Raw genomic sequence first — 17,937 nt, 5'->3', positions numbered from 1 at the left:
GCTGATTTCCATGAGCCCTGACTGCTGGGGTCTCCGACACTTCTGAGCCCCCTGCCAAACTCCTTCCAACCAGCACCACCTCCTACCAGCACTCTCAACAGTCACCTCAACTCTCTAGAAAGCTGTGATGTGCCTGAGGTACCTGGCATACCTTTGGCTGGATGGGCCATTCCTCTCAGATGCCTTTGCTACACAGGAATTGATTTCCCCACTACAGGAAGACAATGGCTTGGGGCCCAACCCTTTCTGCCTGTGTATGGGCATAGCAATTCTTCTTGCCAGCAAGAGAGATTGAACTGTTCCACTCCCTTTCCTTGACTAAACTGTATCCCAAACCATAAAGATATATACAGGCAAAACAACACAATCTGTAGAGTGATAACAGTAATATAAGTGGATACAGGATGACACTGGAGATGCAGACAGAAGTGCAGCTGTAATTCAGAGTGATTTCTGCAAACCATTCTGAGTTACAATGTTACCCCAGACCAAACAGAAGTTCACCGTTGGTTCCAGGGGAGAGGAATCCGGCTGCCAGCCTGCAGCCAGGTTCCCACAGCAACAGCCAGGGTCTCTGCCAGTGCTCACTGTTTTCAGAATGGGAGGGGGAAAGGTAGTGGAGGGAGCTTGTTCTTGGGGCTCCCCAGCTAGTGCTGAAGGGTGGGGTGGGTGAATTGGAGCCCCCCCCCATACACTTATCCCACCCTCCAGGCGAAAACAGTTTCTTATGACTCCTTACAGTCATTGCAATGCCACAGTATAAACAGACATTACACTTTTATCAGCATAAGTGATTGGAAATCAGTCTATGACTGTAACAGGCCAGAAGTTCAGCACACGTAGATTGTTTTAAAAATGGTGGAATATAGTCTAAGGTTTGCTCCTCCTCTCCCCCCCACCAAAGGGCAAATGTGTGTTCTGTTCACTATCAATCTAAACTGCCTCACTTACAGAAAACCGCATAACTTAGATTGATTTCACCTCTGGCTTTTTAAATGTCTGTACCTAGCCTTAAAGTTAGGCACTGAATCTGTGTTTGGGCTCATGGAGAGGGTTCTGGTTTTCTGTTTTATCAAAGAATTAACTTTGTGGAGAATCTCCTGAAAGAATTTCAACCTTGAAACCTGTCCGAGAATTTTTAGCATCAAATCACTCAGTGGAGCTTATGCCAAAGTGAAATTTTCTCAGTGATCCTTGATGCTTTCCAACAAATTCCAAAGTGCTCATGAGTGAAAAATGCTACCACACTAATATTTAATGGAAAAAAGTGACTACATAATCTATTTAAAAGAAGAAAAAATGGGATAAGATAGAAATGATGAAAACTGCAGGGATCAGCCTGGGGAAATGGTCCAAGTTAAAAGCATTAGTTCAAAGCTGAAAAGGGTCTGTAATAAAAGTATGAGTCCAAGAGCAGACTGAGCTGTATGATAGTTACATTTAAAATTTGTTACATAACAATCATCATACATACCTCACTGACCAAGCAAACGGCATACGGTACTTCCCCAGCTTGCTACAGAACTGCTTGTTGGATTTTAACACCTTCTGTGCACACTAGATAAAGGAAAACTCCATTATAATGAATATAATCTTCTATTGTTTTGTACTGTGGAAAGTAGGCTTATGGAAGGCTGAAGCAGAAACGGCTTATAGAGACTGGAAATATGATTCAAAAGTATGTTTATGGGAATTTCTAACAAACTGGATCAGATCTATGGAGGCCTTCCAGAGGAAAGTTCTCTTATTAAGGAGTTATAGTGGTTCTTGGAACTTATGCTGTTCTAAGGATTTTCAGGGACTGTGACCAGGATAATTGGGGATGCAAGATCTGAGTGCATCCTCTGAGCAACCTCTGCTAATAAGGCTTTAATGGAGCCAATGGACTTACCTGCCCTGTTGCAGAAGCCCTTGGGGAAATACCTTGTGATCTTCCTGAAAATGAATCGCTTTCATAGTACAGAGACTTTCTGTTTAATTTAACTGAATGATCTCAGAGCTGGGGTATTAACATTTAGACCAGCAGATGTCAATTTAGAGTCTACCCTGACTTATAAATTATGCAGCCCTTATGAAGCCAATGGCATTCCACAGGATCCAAGTCAAGGGAGAATTTGGCCCTTCAGGGTAGTCTTCAAAGTGGAACTGGATGGCATGGATACATCCAAGTAGCAGATCAATTTAGGACTTTAATATTGAACATAAAGGTCAGCAGAGAAAAGATTTGGGCTGATGCAGTTTGAAGAACACACTGACAGACAAATTTTTAAGTGGAGTGCTATGCTGAAATACTTATAGTTACATTTCTGTTTCTTCAGATTCCTTGAAATGAAATTTTCTGAAACTTCCGAAGTGGGGGACCTCAGATCTGCTCCTTTATGTTATATAAATGCCACTGACTCATTCATGTCTTAATTAATCTTTCTAAGCCAGGGATTGCTGAGAGAGCAATTCATACCAATGCCCACTTAGCAGGTTTGGGGATGTGTGGGCAGCACAGAGCTGCATTCAGGCAGCAGCACATGTCCAGGGGTAGCAGTGGAGTTCCAAGGGCATGCAGCAGCGTGGAGGTGCATTCAAGAAGCAGTGTGGGTCCCTGGGGCTACTGCTGATGGGCATGTCCATTACGGCCTGGATACCATGAATTCTGCAGCAGGCCATGTCCCGCCACTTTCGGTAGCTTGCTAGACTACCGATAGGCCAGATGGAATGGTTCAGCCCATGGGCTGTATGTTTGAAACCCCTGGAGTAAAAGCTATACCACTATGGATTCACATGTAATAATCACACAGCATTTCATTAGGAATATTTGTTTGAGAATTAGGTTTTGTTGCCAAGCACCCTGAAAACTATACCAACTGTACTAAGCAGATATCTTCATAACATGTTTAATGGCTTCATTTTGTCATCCTTCAGATTACTGCTTTTGCCTTCGTGAGAAATAAACCTTAGATAAGCTTGTAAATTAAGCTCACCAATGAACTGGTAGGATTTACAAATATAGATTACAGTGTTTTATACTGGTGGGAAGATGTTTACACTATCATAGAGAAAATTAATATTTTCATTGTGTTACCTTATTAGAGTCTGGATTCTTAATGTAAGGCTCAGCACTGCTAGCAATATTTCCCATGAGTATCTTTTCTATTTTTGCCACCAACACAATCTCTGAGTGGGGGTTACTTATAGAGAAGAGAGCCTATAAATAATCAGAGAGAGTACATAGTAAGCATATAATACCACTATAAATGTTAGACACATAGCCAATGTTTCCTGTTGACATAAAATAAGTTCCATTACAAAATGATAGACTGATTTCAGAGTTGAATCCAAGTGAGGTAGAGTGAGTCTGTATTGGTGGGTCTTTCACTTTCTTTCAGTCTCCTTTATGTGGACATTATATCAGGTTGGGCTCTCCCAGAATTTCACTACTGTAGGCCTACTTTGCAGATAAGAGTAAAGTATACCCTGTAAATGAAACACTTCTATAGTTAGTCTTTTCACCCACCATTTGTCACTGGTTCAGTGAACACAGAATCATTGAATCATAGAAAATTAGGGTCGGAAAGAACTTCAGGAGGTCATCTAATTCAATCCCCTGCTCAAAGCAGGACCATCCCCAACTAGATCATTCCAGCCAAGGCTTTGTTGAATCGGGCCTTAAAAACCTCCAAGCATGGAGATTCCACCACCTCTCTAAGTAACCCATTCCAGTGGCTCGCCACCCTCCTAGTGAGAAGCTTTTTCCTAATATCCAACCTTAACTTCCCTTGCTGCAGCTTAAGACCATTGATCCTTGTTTTACTATCTGCCACTCATTGAGAACAGTCTAGGTCCATTCTTTTTGGAACTATGCTTCATATACTTAAAAGCTGCTATTAAATCCCCCTTCAGTCTTCTCTTCTGAAGACTAAATAAGCTGACTTTCATCAGCCTCTCCTCATAAGTCATATGTCTCAGCTCCCTAACCATTTCAGAATAGGTTACTGTTGACTAGTCATTTATTTTGTACGTGACTGAATATTATCTATGGAATATTTTCCACACGAGAAATCAGTTTGTATTTTTCATCATAATTCTCCTTTTGATTTTTTTCACCTACAAATCTATAATTATGAATACAAAATAACCAGCAGGTTGAAATGTTTCACCATTTTTTTTTCAATTAGAAAATGTGGTTTTGTTGATTTTGAAAATTTTAGCAGGAAAATACTGATTCTGAGGATTTTTCTTTGATATTTCAATTAGAAAATTGGAAATGAAACTCCTGCTTTTAATCAATATTTTGTAAAGGCCTGTTTTATTTTACTTTTGTTTTATGACAATCTTTTGTTTCAATGTTTGGTCATCCAAAAAGTTTCTTGATTCCTGTTGGATGACAGTAAGGAGTTTAAAAAGTGCCACTTTTAATTAGTGGAGGGCAAGGACCATGTCCCTGCTTAGACATCAATGAAGAAATTCAGAAGAGGTTTTATAAGTTTGTCTGATTGGTATGGGAAAGGCCAATTATTAAGCCTAAGGAATTAGCATAAAAAATAGCTTCATATTTTCTGAGTGTCTTCAGATAACAGATATTGACTTTTTCAAAGAAGCTACTGATGCCTATTTTAGGATGGGCAGAACAAACTTGAGAACAGGTGCCTGAAAACATGCTCCATAAATAATATGTCTTCATCCTGCAGTGAAAGTGAAGGATATTTTTGTAATATAACATCTGAGATACAAAAATTGGAGAGATGTTGAAGCCATCATGGTCCAGGAAATATGCAAGAGGCAAGGCATATTTAGTCCAATAAAAGATATCACCCAAAAGATTATCATCTGTGATAAAATTCACACATAAAATACCTGTTTTGGATATTTCAGCCATTCTTGTGGAAATCCCTTGATTTGTGGCTCTTCTGTTTCTTTTGAGTCCATATTTTCAATAGTGCCATTCTCCAAAGAAGGCGAGGAAGTTGAAATCATTTGTCTAACAAGCATGTGGTTCATATCCACATGAAAATCAGCAGAGATTTTCCTGTTGTCCCTGATATCAAATAGAGCCACGCTCACAAAGAAAGGTTCTACCTAGAGATAAAAATCAAAATATATGTGCAATCAAAATATAGCAATATAAAAAAGCAACAAGTATAAAACCTGTAGCAGGCTTGTCTTTCGGAGCTTGGGTTGAGCCTCAGGGTTGAGATTTTACTGTTTTGATTGGTGAAGCCCATCCACCAATCAGGAGGCAGCAAAAGGAGTTGAGTCGCACCCCTTTTCTGAGAAGAGGGGGATAGGAGCTCCTTCTGGACCCGATTGTAGACTGCAACACTGTCAGGTCCGGAAGACTTCAGGGGCGGAGCCCTGGAGTGTATAAAAGGAGCTGCATGCTCAGCACAAGGGGAGATGCATCAGGGACAGAGAAGACAGAAGAGAGGGGCTTAGACGAGCTGAGGAGAGCTGCCCAGCAGGGTTAAGCAGTAGCCTAGGAAGAGCCCTTGAAGACTTCTATCAGCACGGAGCAGGGGACAACTCCAGTGGTTAGGCTCTCAGTGCACAGCACGGCGCATGGCATCCAGACCCTGGGAGCTACGTGAGGCGGCTCAGGTCTGCAACCTCTGGCATGTGGCCAGAGACACAGTGTACAGGCTGGGGCATAGAGCAGGATCTTTGGAGAGCTTGGACGGCTCAGGTCCCCAACCCCCAGCATGAGGCTGGAAGCTTGGTGCAGGAGGCGCTGCATGGAGGGTCCGGGAGCAGACTGAGCCCTGTGCTGCAGAGGTGTCCCAGGTCTCCAACCCAAAGTCCAAGGAGACAGATGGTGTTCAGGCTAGTGAGCCAGCAGACAGGGCTAAGCCAGAGGCCCCAGAAGCCCTGCATAGTGGAGCACAGTTTAGCTTAGCATACAGGTCTTAGAATTGGTAGGTTTGTAGCCCAGGTGTACTTGGGTATATACTCCCCTTCTCCAGTTAAAGCAAATTGTTAGCAGGCAGGTATGCTGTGGGGGAATTATAACTTGTGTGGATGGAGAGAACAGGATGAAAAACATGAATTTCTTAATAGTTGAATAAAAATTTGAAAAACATTTTCTGTCAAAAAGACAGAAAAGTTAGTTTTAAAAATCTCAATTTTGCAATCAAGTATTGTAACTGTGGGCATTTGACACATGGTAATGAACACTTGAGCTAGACCTCTAAATCAGAAATGAGAATAAAAAATATGCTGACCTATGTTTTCACAGTAAGTGTAAAAGGAAGCAAATGGAACTGTTACATATTTGTGATGCCATAGAGGTGTGGTTTAGACACGGGGAAAAGAACATAACATGACCATCAGGAATGGCCACTTTATTGGGTTGAGTAGGGACTAGAACTGAAAACAAACCTGGTGCCTAGGATGGTGCACACAGTTACAACATCTAAGAATACATTACCCCATTCAACAATGAATGAAAATATATCACAGGACCTCTTGAGAAATGGTGTACACAAATGCCCCTGGTACAATAAAGACTCGCATGTGGTCATTACAAAGAAAAGAAAAAGCAACGAAACAAGGGTTTTCCTTGAAGCTCCATCAACTACAGAAATTACTTCCCAGAAAATGGAAAAGGTGAATGCTGAGCAACAGAACCAGAAATAATATTTAGTGACTTTCTGTGTAAGTGGCGACATTGCACAAGATGCAAATTTTCAAAATTTCTAGGAAACCTAAAATCTTAAAACCAGCCATTTCTATTCATATTTTCTTTCATGTCAGTTCTTGCAAACATCGGACAAGATTTATCCATTAATTATTTCACTCTGCTCTAGTGAAAAACATCAGCTAGATCCCGATCCTAGCAAAATCAGTTATGACAACTTAAGACTGCTTTGCAATATAGAGCAGAATCAGTAAATCTGGCCCTTAACAAAGTACTGGATATAGAGACCAGTGCATTAGCAGATAAATGATTCTATGATTTCTCAGCTTCTGTGCTGCATTTTCTTGCTACAGTCATCATTACTTTACTTCCACTGCTGTTTTATTTGGCTAAAACAGTACTGCCTAACATATGCTGAATTCTGCATCCACTGGAGAGGTCATCTGCTAATTTTCATTTGTATCTCATATGCAGTATATGAAAACTGAATTGCCACAACATGGATTTGACAAAATATTTGAAATTTTCCCCCTAAAAACCAGGAGTTATTAACTTAAAGGGCATGCAGTTTTGTAATTTAGAACTGATCCCCCTCCTACTACCACACACACATCTTGGCTTTTTTTCCCAACAAGGATACAGTAGAGGGGGAGCTGATTCTTGCCCTGTTCTACCTTCACTCAGAACTGTCTCTGGAGGAAGCGACTAGCCTTCTTTACCTTGCCTGCTGGGCCCTGATTAACATTTTCCTGATTTCTGGCTCTGTACCTAGTGGAGGACCATCATTGTTTGATCTGTGCAGCTCTTGGGGTGAAAAGGGGTCTAAATCTGCTGTTTCAAGGTATCTCAAAAGGTACTTTCCTCAGCCAAGGTTCATCCAAACATTAGTGTGTCCAGCAGGAGGCATGAACTGTTTATTCTACCCTGTCACCCAGCACTATTTTCTGTACTAATGCAATAATTATCCTCTATTCTCACAACAAATATACATATCTGTTAAAGTTTAGTTCATGCTCCCTCTTCAGACAATGGTAGGGGCACATTAACATTGCAAAAAAACAATGTTGTTTTAGATGGACTGTGGCCAACTCTACATTGATTTCCCATCTGTTTATAAGACCTAACCTCAGATCCACTTAAGTCAGTGAGAGTCTTGGCTCCAGTGAATCTTACATCAAGTTCACTGCATAAGCCTAAGAAAACAAAGATCCTCACAGATATTTTCCCTTTGAATTTAGATCAAGAAAGAATAAATTTATCTAAAATGTTTCAATTAGATATTCCCTAAATGTATTAATTGAATGTTGGTCTAAGAGCTGCCCTATAGCATTTAATCTAAGCAAGGGGAGAGGATACAGTGTGTGAAGATAACAGAGATTTAATTTCCCCTTTTAAGGTAAGGCAGCAACGATACAGACTTAAAGGAGCCCATCCATCAAGAAAAGCAAGATGAAGATGCAAAGAAATGAACTAAGCTTACATTAGTTACAGGATCACTTTCATTTTCAGTAACACAAGCTTGAAGATTCAAAATGAGAGATTTGCAAGTTATCATGATCCTCTTTGCAGCCTTTTCCTCAAATGGTTTGATCATCAATTCTGTTTCTAGAAACTCCTTTTTTTGAGGATTCAAGGTCTAAAATAAACAAATAATTTGGGAAGATTAATTATATTAAAAGAAATTCAAATCATGAACCCCTTATGCCTGTGGCGGAACTGATAATTGAATTCAGGTTTCCCAAATTCCCATTTGATACCTAATCCCCAAACCATCTGCGTAGCACCATCTTTTTGTATTAAGGGATACCTAAACTCAAACTCTATTGAACTCTCTGTTTAGATGAATGTAGCCAAACACCTACAAAATGTAACTCCAAAGACATGTTTGTAGAAGATTTCCACCTCTAAAATTACTGCAGAATATTTTGGTATCGTTGAGTATTTCAACTGACTTGAACAATGGTTGAATTGATTTTATTTTGACCAAAGTTTTCTTCTCAGCAAAATAACATTTCCTTCTACGTCTCCAACTAAATATGTTTTTGCAATTGTGTAGTTTTGGTGAACTTTTCCTCTCTCTGATTTTCACTTCCTTGTGCATCTTTGCAATAAAAGCTGAAATAGTTAATAAGAATAAAATTTGCTGTTCCCATAGTCTTTCTATCTAGAGAGGAAGTATCATGAATCTTGTGAGATAGCCTGCTCTCATGAGATTTTTGGCTCAGATGGGAAGATTCAGGAGTTTCAGATATCATTCAGAAAAAGAACTAAACTTTTGTCTCCTTATCCAAACTGAGCCAAATTTTCATCTCAGTTCAGCTTCCTCTTGATGTCAACAGTATTTTTGTCATGGTTTCAAGTAGAACTAAGATTGAAACTTTTCTGGAATGTACCAATCTCTATTTTAAAATGCCAATGGTTTAAAAAGTTGGTCATCTCAAAATCTCGTTATAGGACCAACAAATCAGTACTAGTCACCATGAAAAATATTATTTCAAGTATTAGTTGTGAGGTAAGCACACAACATTCAAAACAGTGATCATCCCAAGTGTGGAAGTGTGTTGTAATACTTAAGTACCCAAGTGCCCACAACCCTTCAAATAACTTTGGTTCCTGTACCAAATTCATTATGAGCCACTTGTATTTTAAGAACTGTTAGAAACACAATACAGAATTCTCACAGTTACATCAGGATCCAGGGAGAACAGATTTAGCCGCTCCACATGTCGAGATGTTTTCACAGTTTCTTCAGTCTCCATGATATACTGTGGTGACAGTTAATAAATTAGACTTCTGCATACAGACAATAATTCAGATACAGTTGGTAAACCTTAGAAAAAATATTTTTGTTTCATTTATAAAAATACATTTCATTTCTATGCCTGTTAACATTTCAGGTGCCCAAAGTTGTTAGACATTATTTAAACTGCACAACACCCTCTGACAGGTAGGTAAATCAAGGCACATATTAAGTAGCTTGCCAAAACATCAGAGAGCCAAATAGGATTGGGAGCAGAACCCTAAAGGCCTAACATACAGTCTGCAACTCTTAATCATTAGCCCATATCCTCTTCCTTCAAACACCCATAAATAAGCTAATGTTTGCATTTATTTTTTTCAAACTCACAAACTCAATATTTTAATACTAGTTTTAGTTTGGCAAGGTCAGATGAGTATAAATACATATCCAATTTCAATTTCAAGTCAGCGAGTGACATGCTCATACTTTTGGACAGTATTTGGCCCTTTGTCTTTATTATATCATAATCCTCAATAGCTGAATATGTCATGGTGATATACATAGACTAGATATAATACTGGATGAGATGGAGAATCATATGTTGGTTATCTTCACTTAAAATACAGTGTTGTAATATTTTTTTATGATAGGTTTTTAGTTGTTTGTTGCCATAAAACACTAAAAAATTGCTGCCATTAACTTTTCAGGGGCTTTTATTTATTTTTTGGTTCTTGTTGGGGTTTTTTATTGTTGTTGTTTTAAATTACCTCATTTTGCTAAAGAAGTTTATGAGAGAGAGACTTGGAGGAAAAAGTGCCTCTCCTGACATTACAATCCTCTTTCAATGATAACGTAACTGGCAGTACACAGTGTGAAATGCAATGTTAAAATCATTTCCTCCTTTGCTTTGTCACGGCTCTAAAAACCAAAATGAGCTGTGATGGGTTTTAAAATTTATTATCATCATAAAAAGAGGGTTTTTTTTGCTACCACTAAGTTTATATAAACCTTGCAGTGCTGTGTAAATCAGGGCAGCATAGCACAATGCAACGTCCCTTACTTTTATGAAGTCTGGATGAGAGGTATTCTCCAACAGATCTGTCTCTTCTTGTTGGCATTCAGAATTTATTGAAACATCTGCAGACTCTTAAAAAAAAACAATTATTGAGAATGATTGTGAGGCTTTTATTCTCCTTGCTATTAACTCCTAGGCTTAAAATATAATTATCTTTATTTTTACCCCCAAGCCTTGTCCTTTCCAACTGTTTCTCCTTCTCTTGTTTGTTACTTCAGGTCAAAGAGGCAGAAACCCCCCCCTAGATTTTAAGCTTTTCAGAGTGAGGGGCTCATCTGTATTTATCTTGTGAAGTACCTGGCACATATATGAGCACTGTATACACAATAAATAATAAAGCCCAGGATACAACCACTTTTTCATTTTTCTCCATCTTTCTTGAAGCAACACAGGGATTTTTTTGCAACTTTATAGTCCAGATCTTCTGATTCTATGAACTTAGGGTCTTGTTACACCTTATGTTGTAAGCTGCACAAATGTTGATCAGTTTAGGCCTAACTTGGAGTTTGGAGCAGTCACATGTTTGGTCTGACCTCTGACTGGCCCCTTACCTGCACAGCTATGACTTGCCACTAGAGGCCTGGTGAGAAAGAAGTTCTGTTCCAGCCCTACTTCTCTATGATTCTCTATGCTTTGCCTATCCCTCACCCATGGCAGCAGCAGCTTTCTAGACTGTGGGGAGGGGATGGAGGTGGCAGGGTTCCTCAAGAGAGGCTGAGGGACTTGGTGGGGGGCCTGCAAAATTATTTTAACGTCTGCATTTGAGAAATATGACAACACCTGAGATCTAACTCTGAGTTTCCCCTAGCTTTAGGTGTGTGTGGACTGCAAATCTGGATTCAGTCTATCATAAAAATAGTACTAGGTTGCAAAGCTCAAATCCATATTCAGATTCAAATTTTGGGAGTGTTTTGACTCTTAGTTGAGGCTGCTTCCTCTTGAATGTGGAATTTTTTTGTGTGAAATAATAGGCTGTTATCATACACAGAATATAGTCTAATAATCCCCTACTACATGCTACATATATTACACAGTTAACTGATCAATCTTCTAATAAATTTAGACCAGCTACATGTGCAAAGACTGGTCACAAGTGCAAAGTAATTATCACATCATTAACTGGTTAACTGCACAATAAATTTGTTCCAACTATACATGCAAAATAATTATCACCCCATAAAAATGACTATTCAGCTATTAAAAGAGCCAACCGGCTACAAAATTAGTGCTTGAAAATGTGTAACAACTCTATAGTTGGTTTCTATCCAGCTTTAATTTGAACATGTAACAGAGCCATAGAGTATTCAGTCCCTCTTTGTAGAGTGAAAGCACATTAGTACACATTTAATTTTAATAGTAAGAAACAAAAAGTTAGCAGATTAGTATATTAAGCCTCTATTAAAATGGCAGCATACCACAGCTAGGATTTTTCATTAGTGTCAGACATTTAAGAAAAAATGAATCTATAAAAGGCATTGACCTCTCTCCTAGAAAATTATTTAGAATATACACAAGGCAATATATGCACATGAACACAGTGAAAGGGATACTGAAAGAGGGCTACATTTACAGAGTCCCCACGCAAGCCTTATGATTCCCACTAACTTGATCCAGAGTTGTATGGTTTAAATTCCACTTAGCCCTTTGAAAAGGATCTGCTAGGAATTAACTGAAACTGTTCGGAGAATGTAAAAAGTCTGTAGCTGTTTGTCAAAAATCAGTACTGCTGTAGGCACAAATCCATTAGACAATGGCAGTTAAAATGATCCAGTAACAGCCTCTCAAGCAAGAAAGCTACCCAAGTGTATTCACTCTTACCAAGTTTCAGATCAGTGAGATCTGCGCTTTTCCTCTCCTGAATGGACCCCTCTGGATTTATTTGCAAGATTTTGTTGAGAGTGGATATCCAGTCATCCATATCCTGCTCATTTTCAGCTGCTAGCACAAAGTACGTCAGGTCATTCATTTTTAGTTCAAAGGCATGCTTCCTAAGCCTGTTATTCTGTTGTAACAAAAGAGGAGGAAGAAAATGAAGACTGAATAATAAAAAGTCAGAGTTGTGAGGAAGGTGGGGCTTATCTTTGTGACAAACTATTTCAAAAATTAAAACTCAAATACACTTAATGGCTTTAAATAAAACAAAACCCAAATTTTGAGATGTTAACATTTACAAGTGTTTTACTTGACTGTCCAGATGACTGAAGTCTTGTGTTGGTTACAGGACAGCAGCACTGGAAAGTTTCTTAGATAACTGAGACCACACTTACCTAGAATATTTCACTACAGAAGTGTTAAGTATTGATAGTGTTTTAGTTCTGTAGGAAGGGACCACCTCTAACATGGATGCCTTATTACACCCAAACAATCCCAAAGCAATCTGGAAAGACTACCAACCTGGGACCAATGACTATTAAATGTAGTTTCTGTGATGCTGATATTTGCCTTTGGGAACTCAACTAGGTTTACCAAACTCCTTCTATGCAGACTATTAATCAAGTATCACACAGTAAGAACTTTCACTCAGTACCTGCTGTAGTTGGGTTTGTATTGGTTTCATACAGGCTAAAAGCCTTAACACTTATGACCTAAGCCTTTATTGTTTTAAGCATGTATGGTTGCTACTGATCAACTATGTGAAGTTGCTGACTTTATCCAAAGCTAGCAATGCTGTTTGTTCCCTAACTCATCAGCTGTATTCCATGGACACTCAAGTGAAAGCACTAGGAATATGATCTTTTCATCATCTTTGACAGAAACCATTTTTACTGTGCCAATAGTCTCATTATACCCTGAACCCCATGGCAAACAACATTAAAAAACAACTCCAAGATTTAAAAATAACCTTTTTATTTTGTTGGAGGGAAATTATGCTGAAGAACATAATTAATACTTTCTTCCCTGGATCAATGCTCCATTGCTGTCATTCAGTCTATTGGAAAAAAGGAAGTTAGGTTTCCTCAGTTCTTCCTCTTTCATATTGAATCTGTTCCTTTCCCTTTGCTTTTAAAAGTTCTATTCACTTAATCAGTTTTCAGTCCTCATTCAGCAAAACTAAGTTGTTGAATGTAAAGGAAGGTAATAACCCACCTGCCTCCTAAGGTGTATAGTTTTGTCTACAGAATTTATCTATTATATATTATCCACCTCTGTGCAGACCATTTGGGAATATATGTTTCAGGACAATGTTTACAGAAATACTAAGTTCTATTCAAAGATGTGTTGAAGTTGCACCTCATCAACATTTAACACAATAATTATCACAGAAAAAAACCGGAGGTAATATCTAGGAAAGTCATACAGATTTTATCCAGGCAAAAGTATTGCAAAAAAAATTAAACTAAATTAAATGTGAATGATTATTCTCTTAGGCTGTGACTGAAGGAGACTGAGCTCTGCCAGCCATCTCCACTCTATTCCTTATGAGCGGTTTCTTTATTGTACTGTTTAAAACTGAAGGACTTGTCTTCAGACAGGCTTTTATGGAAAAAGTACACGGTTATTCTATTCTGTCTAATTTACATTTCTCTCCTTCTAAATTCATGTCTAAAGTGCAAGGAAATCTACATTTTTAAAGATTAAAATATCACAAATAAGTCCCCAATGTAGAACTTCTATTTATATGGGCAAAAATTATTTTTCATGGTTATGTTTGACATTCCAACAAGGAATGTACATAAGGAGTTACTCTCTCTCCTGTTGTTCTCCACAGCAGTGGGGTTTTCCAGTTGTCCCACTGAGGACTTTGTGACAATTGTACAACTAAGACCTGAACTATTTATCAACTCAAATAATAAAATTATCCTATTCTTCTTCATTATGTCTTACAGTTAAATGCTACATATGTAACAATAAGAACTGGACAGTCTTTGAACTAAGAGGGGACTATGGAAAGATATGCCTAGACAATCTGATTCCTTGAAAAAAAAATCACACATATATTTTCTGCCCATTTTCTCTGTAGAACGCTACATGATTTGGACAATATGAGACTCAGGTTGGAAAAGAAATTAACCAGGAAATCATTTCAGAAGATTGGAAAGAATGATCATTGGGAACACTGCAAATTCCCCCTCAAGAAAAGGGGAGAGTGGAAAACTTTGATGGCATATTTTAACCTACTGTATTGCTAAAATGATTTTAGGAGGACAAAAGTGAATGGAAAGGTTGAGGGTGTTTTGTAGAAGATAAAATATGAGATAAACTACCACATACATATCTTTCTTAAATAAAGAAGAAAAATCCATCCTCGACATACTAGCAGCCAGACTTGATATTGGTCTGTAGCATCATAATTTACCGGCAGATCATTAATTCACCAATCCCAATTATGAGCCTCAATGGCTCTTCAGCTACTGAAACAGCATGGTGAAACTGAATTAAATTACAAGATTTTATAATACAACATGATTCTCTCCTTACATTGACCAAATTAGTAAGGCTTTGTATGATATTCTTATGACATCAGTTTTCAGTCTGTTAGTGCACTCTCTTAAACTTGAAAGAAGTCTTGTGCTGGGGATATCTGTTAACTCCTGGTCTTAAGACATTTACAAGCTCTGATTATAACTGTCACATCTCAATAATTTATTGCCAACATTCCAGAAATCTGTCATTAACTAAAATTAAGTCACAGCTGACCTTTCAGGGATACTGAAGAACCTATCAGATTTCAGCTATTCTTTATTGAACTAACTGATCATTACAGGCTTATTTTCTATCTGTCCTCAATTAACAGTCTTAATTAAACCAAGGATTGTGTCATTATATAATCTATATATTAGTGCTATGCCCTGATGCATAGAACTATAAGCCCTCACTCAACAGTATTTTAGGAGAAGCTGTCAAGAAAACCAGGTATTGAATACACAGCCCAGTGTTCTTCTTTGTACGAGGTCAAGAGGGAAGAAGGTATGGTCAAGTAACATAGCACTATTGAAAATGAAAGTTGCCTGATGGCCTGAATTCCCTTGTTGAGAAACAGATTTATAATTATATCTAACTATAATTTGTTTTCATAGAAAAATTCTGATGTTTCAAAACTGGAACTTCCTTTGAAATTGTCCATTTCAAAAGAAAAAATGGATCAAGTTTTAAAAATATCAGCCTTAATTTTAGTTTTTTCTATATTGATTGTTAAAATAAAGATTAAACATTTTGAAATTATGCAACTTAAACAGTTCAATAACCCCCAGAAGATTTTCTCCCCAGATTTCTTTCTGCAAGCTACCTTCCAAGCTTCTGAAAGTTCTACTGGGCTGAGAAAATCACTTTTCATGTGGCTCTCCCAGAGGAATATTCTTTGTACATTAAATGCCCTGGTAATGAGTTTGAAATATGATCTAGAAGGAAGAAACCACCATGAAATTTCTCTCATGAAAGGAGAACAAAAGACATCGAAATGAATGATTTTGTTGTCTGCAGTATGCACTTCCCTTTATGGACTCTGCCAAGAAGTTTAAATTAGATAATATAATGCTACCAGACTTTATCTAAAAGAGAACTAGAACTCACAGGCTGAATCTTAGACAAATTAGGAAGGAAAACTTCAATATCCCCCTTTCCATATGCATTTTTGAGTTTTGGCAGGCAGATGAGATCTACTGCCAAGTCTTTGTTTCAAATCTTCAGCCAAGTACTTTTTCTCTGCAACCAGTTGAGAAAAAATACCTCCTTCTCCATTTGCTTCTTTATTACCCCTTCCATATGAAACTGTAGCTTAGCTTTAAAATGTAATTATCATTGACACTTAATTTAAAGTGTAGTGTTATATTCTACAGGAAGAAATCTCAGAAATAATAGAAATAACAAGCTGAAGAGGCTTAGTCCTGATCCTGCCTGTAGAATCATTCTTCTAAAATCACAAGTATTTAGTCCAGGGATGACACATCTTCCACTGTATTCTGCCCTTTAGTATGTGGATCATACCAGCATAGAATCTCATTCTCTGCTTACATGCCCAGAGTAAACTGTTAGTGACTTAACTGCAGTCAACTGCATTACAAATTGTATGATACTGCTGAAAATAAAAGGACATTCAGGGCTTTAGTTTCCTAAACCTTCTTGGGTTTCTTTAAAATTACAACTGCATACTTTTTGGCTATCCAGAGCCCAGTTCTCCTGACTTTTGTCAACTTTACACAAAGCTTTGTCTTTTTCTTCTCTCCCTGTCTCTGAGTTTCATCACACTTTAGAAGTGGTGGTTTTGTTGGTGATGATGTACTGTCACTAGCAGTAGAACACCTTGCTTTCATTGGTGCACTCATTTCCTGCCGAATGTCTGAGCCACAGCACAGGGAGAGCCATTTCTTCAACTGGCCATCTCTGTCATCTGATATACCTCCTTGGTCAGACTCAGCAGCCAAAGAAGCTAGCTTCCAATGCTACCAAGGGTGAAGTTAAATATTTACTAAAATACCAAAAGCTCTGGACCACTGGAAGCAGGTAGTAAGAAATAAATGCAGAAACCCAGAGCCAGTGGCCAAAGGTTGGAGATTAAGGAAATCAGGTTCAAAAGTAGCAGTATCTTTAGCCATTCTTATGTTAGTCAAAAGATGCTAGTCATCTTGTAAAAATTACTGATCTCAAGACTTCTGCTATTTTGGGCTAGATATGGAAAACATGCAGCTTCTGTGTTTATAATTGAACCATATCCAAAACCACATTGGAAGTGCAGATTTCAGGGGCTTGTTTTGAAGAACCCTCTATGCGACACTGGTCAGGTTGCAGCTGGAGTACTGCGTCCAGTTCTGGGCGCTGCACTTCAGGAGGGATGTGGACAGCATTGAGAAGGTCAAAAGGAGGGCCACTCACATGATCCAGGGACAGCAGGGCAGGCCCTACGAGGAGACCTGACCCTGACCTGAACCTGTTCAGCCTTCACAAGAGAAGGCTGAAGGGGGACCTGGTGGCCGTCTATAAACTTACTAGGGGGGACCAGCGGGGATTGGGAGAGACCTTGTTCCCCCGAGTGCCTCCCGGAGTAACAAGGAATAACAGCCATAAGTTGTAGACAGTAGGTTCAGACTAGACATTAGAAGGTACTACTTCACAGCCAGGGCAGCTAGGATCTGTAACCAACTTCCAAGGGAAGTGGTGCTGGCTCCTACCTTGGGGGTCTTTAAGAGGAGGCTTGATGTTTACCTAGCTGGGGTCATTTGAGCCCAGGTCTTTCCTGCCCAGGGCAGGGGGTCGGACTAGAAGATCTACAAGGTCCCTTCCGACCCCACATCTATGAATCTATGAATCTATGAAGTTCCAACTAAAGCTTGTCTTTCAGAAGAATACTTACTAATAGCAAGCATGAACAAACAATCCCTTCTCAAGTTTTGTGAATATGGGGACACTTTTCACGTCCATGCTTCCAATGGGGCAGCACCAAGACAAACGAGGATGAAAGTCATCAAGTATCACCTAACAACAGTAACTGAGAATAACTAACCAGCCATGAATACACTGTTTTACTGCACTCATCTCCAAAAGAAAACATTAATTAGACTC

The 17,937-nt window shown here is 38.7% G+C and overlaps 1 protein-coding gene across 10 annotated transcripts in view; it reads right to left on the bottom strand.

Moving 5' to 3' along the window:
• Positions 1–17,937, bottom strand: part of DOCK10 (dedicator of cytokinesis 10) — a 194,024-nt gene that overhangs the window by 91,164 nt on the left and 84,923 nt on the right. For all 10 annotated transcript variants that reach the window (XM_025200420.1, XM_014518563.2, XM_025200424.1 and 7 more), the window contains exons 8-14: positions 12,259–12,442; positions 10,426–10,511; positions 9,307–9,390; positions 8,106–8,261; positions 4,849–5,070; positions 3,077–3,199; positions 1,475–1,557 (exon numbers count right to left, since the gene is read on the bottom strand). In XM_025200420.1, the coding sequence (XP_025056205.1) occupies positions 1,475–1,557; positions 3,077–3,199; positions 4,849–5,070; positions 8,106–8,261; positions 9,307–9,390; positions 10,426–10,511; positions 12,259–12,442 (938 nt within the window). The remainder of the gene's footprint in view (positions 1–1,474; positions 1,558–3,076; positions 3,200–4,848; positions 5,071–8,105; positions 8,262–9,306; positions 9,391–10,425; positions 10,512–12,258; positions 12,443–17,937) is intronic.

The sequence above is a fragment of the Alligator sinensis genome, unplaced genomic scaffold (assembly GCF_000455745.1).
Source record: "Alligator sinensis unplaced genomic scaffold, ASM45574v1 scaffold596_1, whole genome shotgun sequence".
Lineage (NCBI taxonomy): Eukaryota > Metazoa > Chordata > Crocodylia > Alligatoridae > Alligator > Alligator sinensis.
This window is presented reverse-complemented; position numbering and strand designations above follow the sequence as displayed.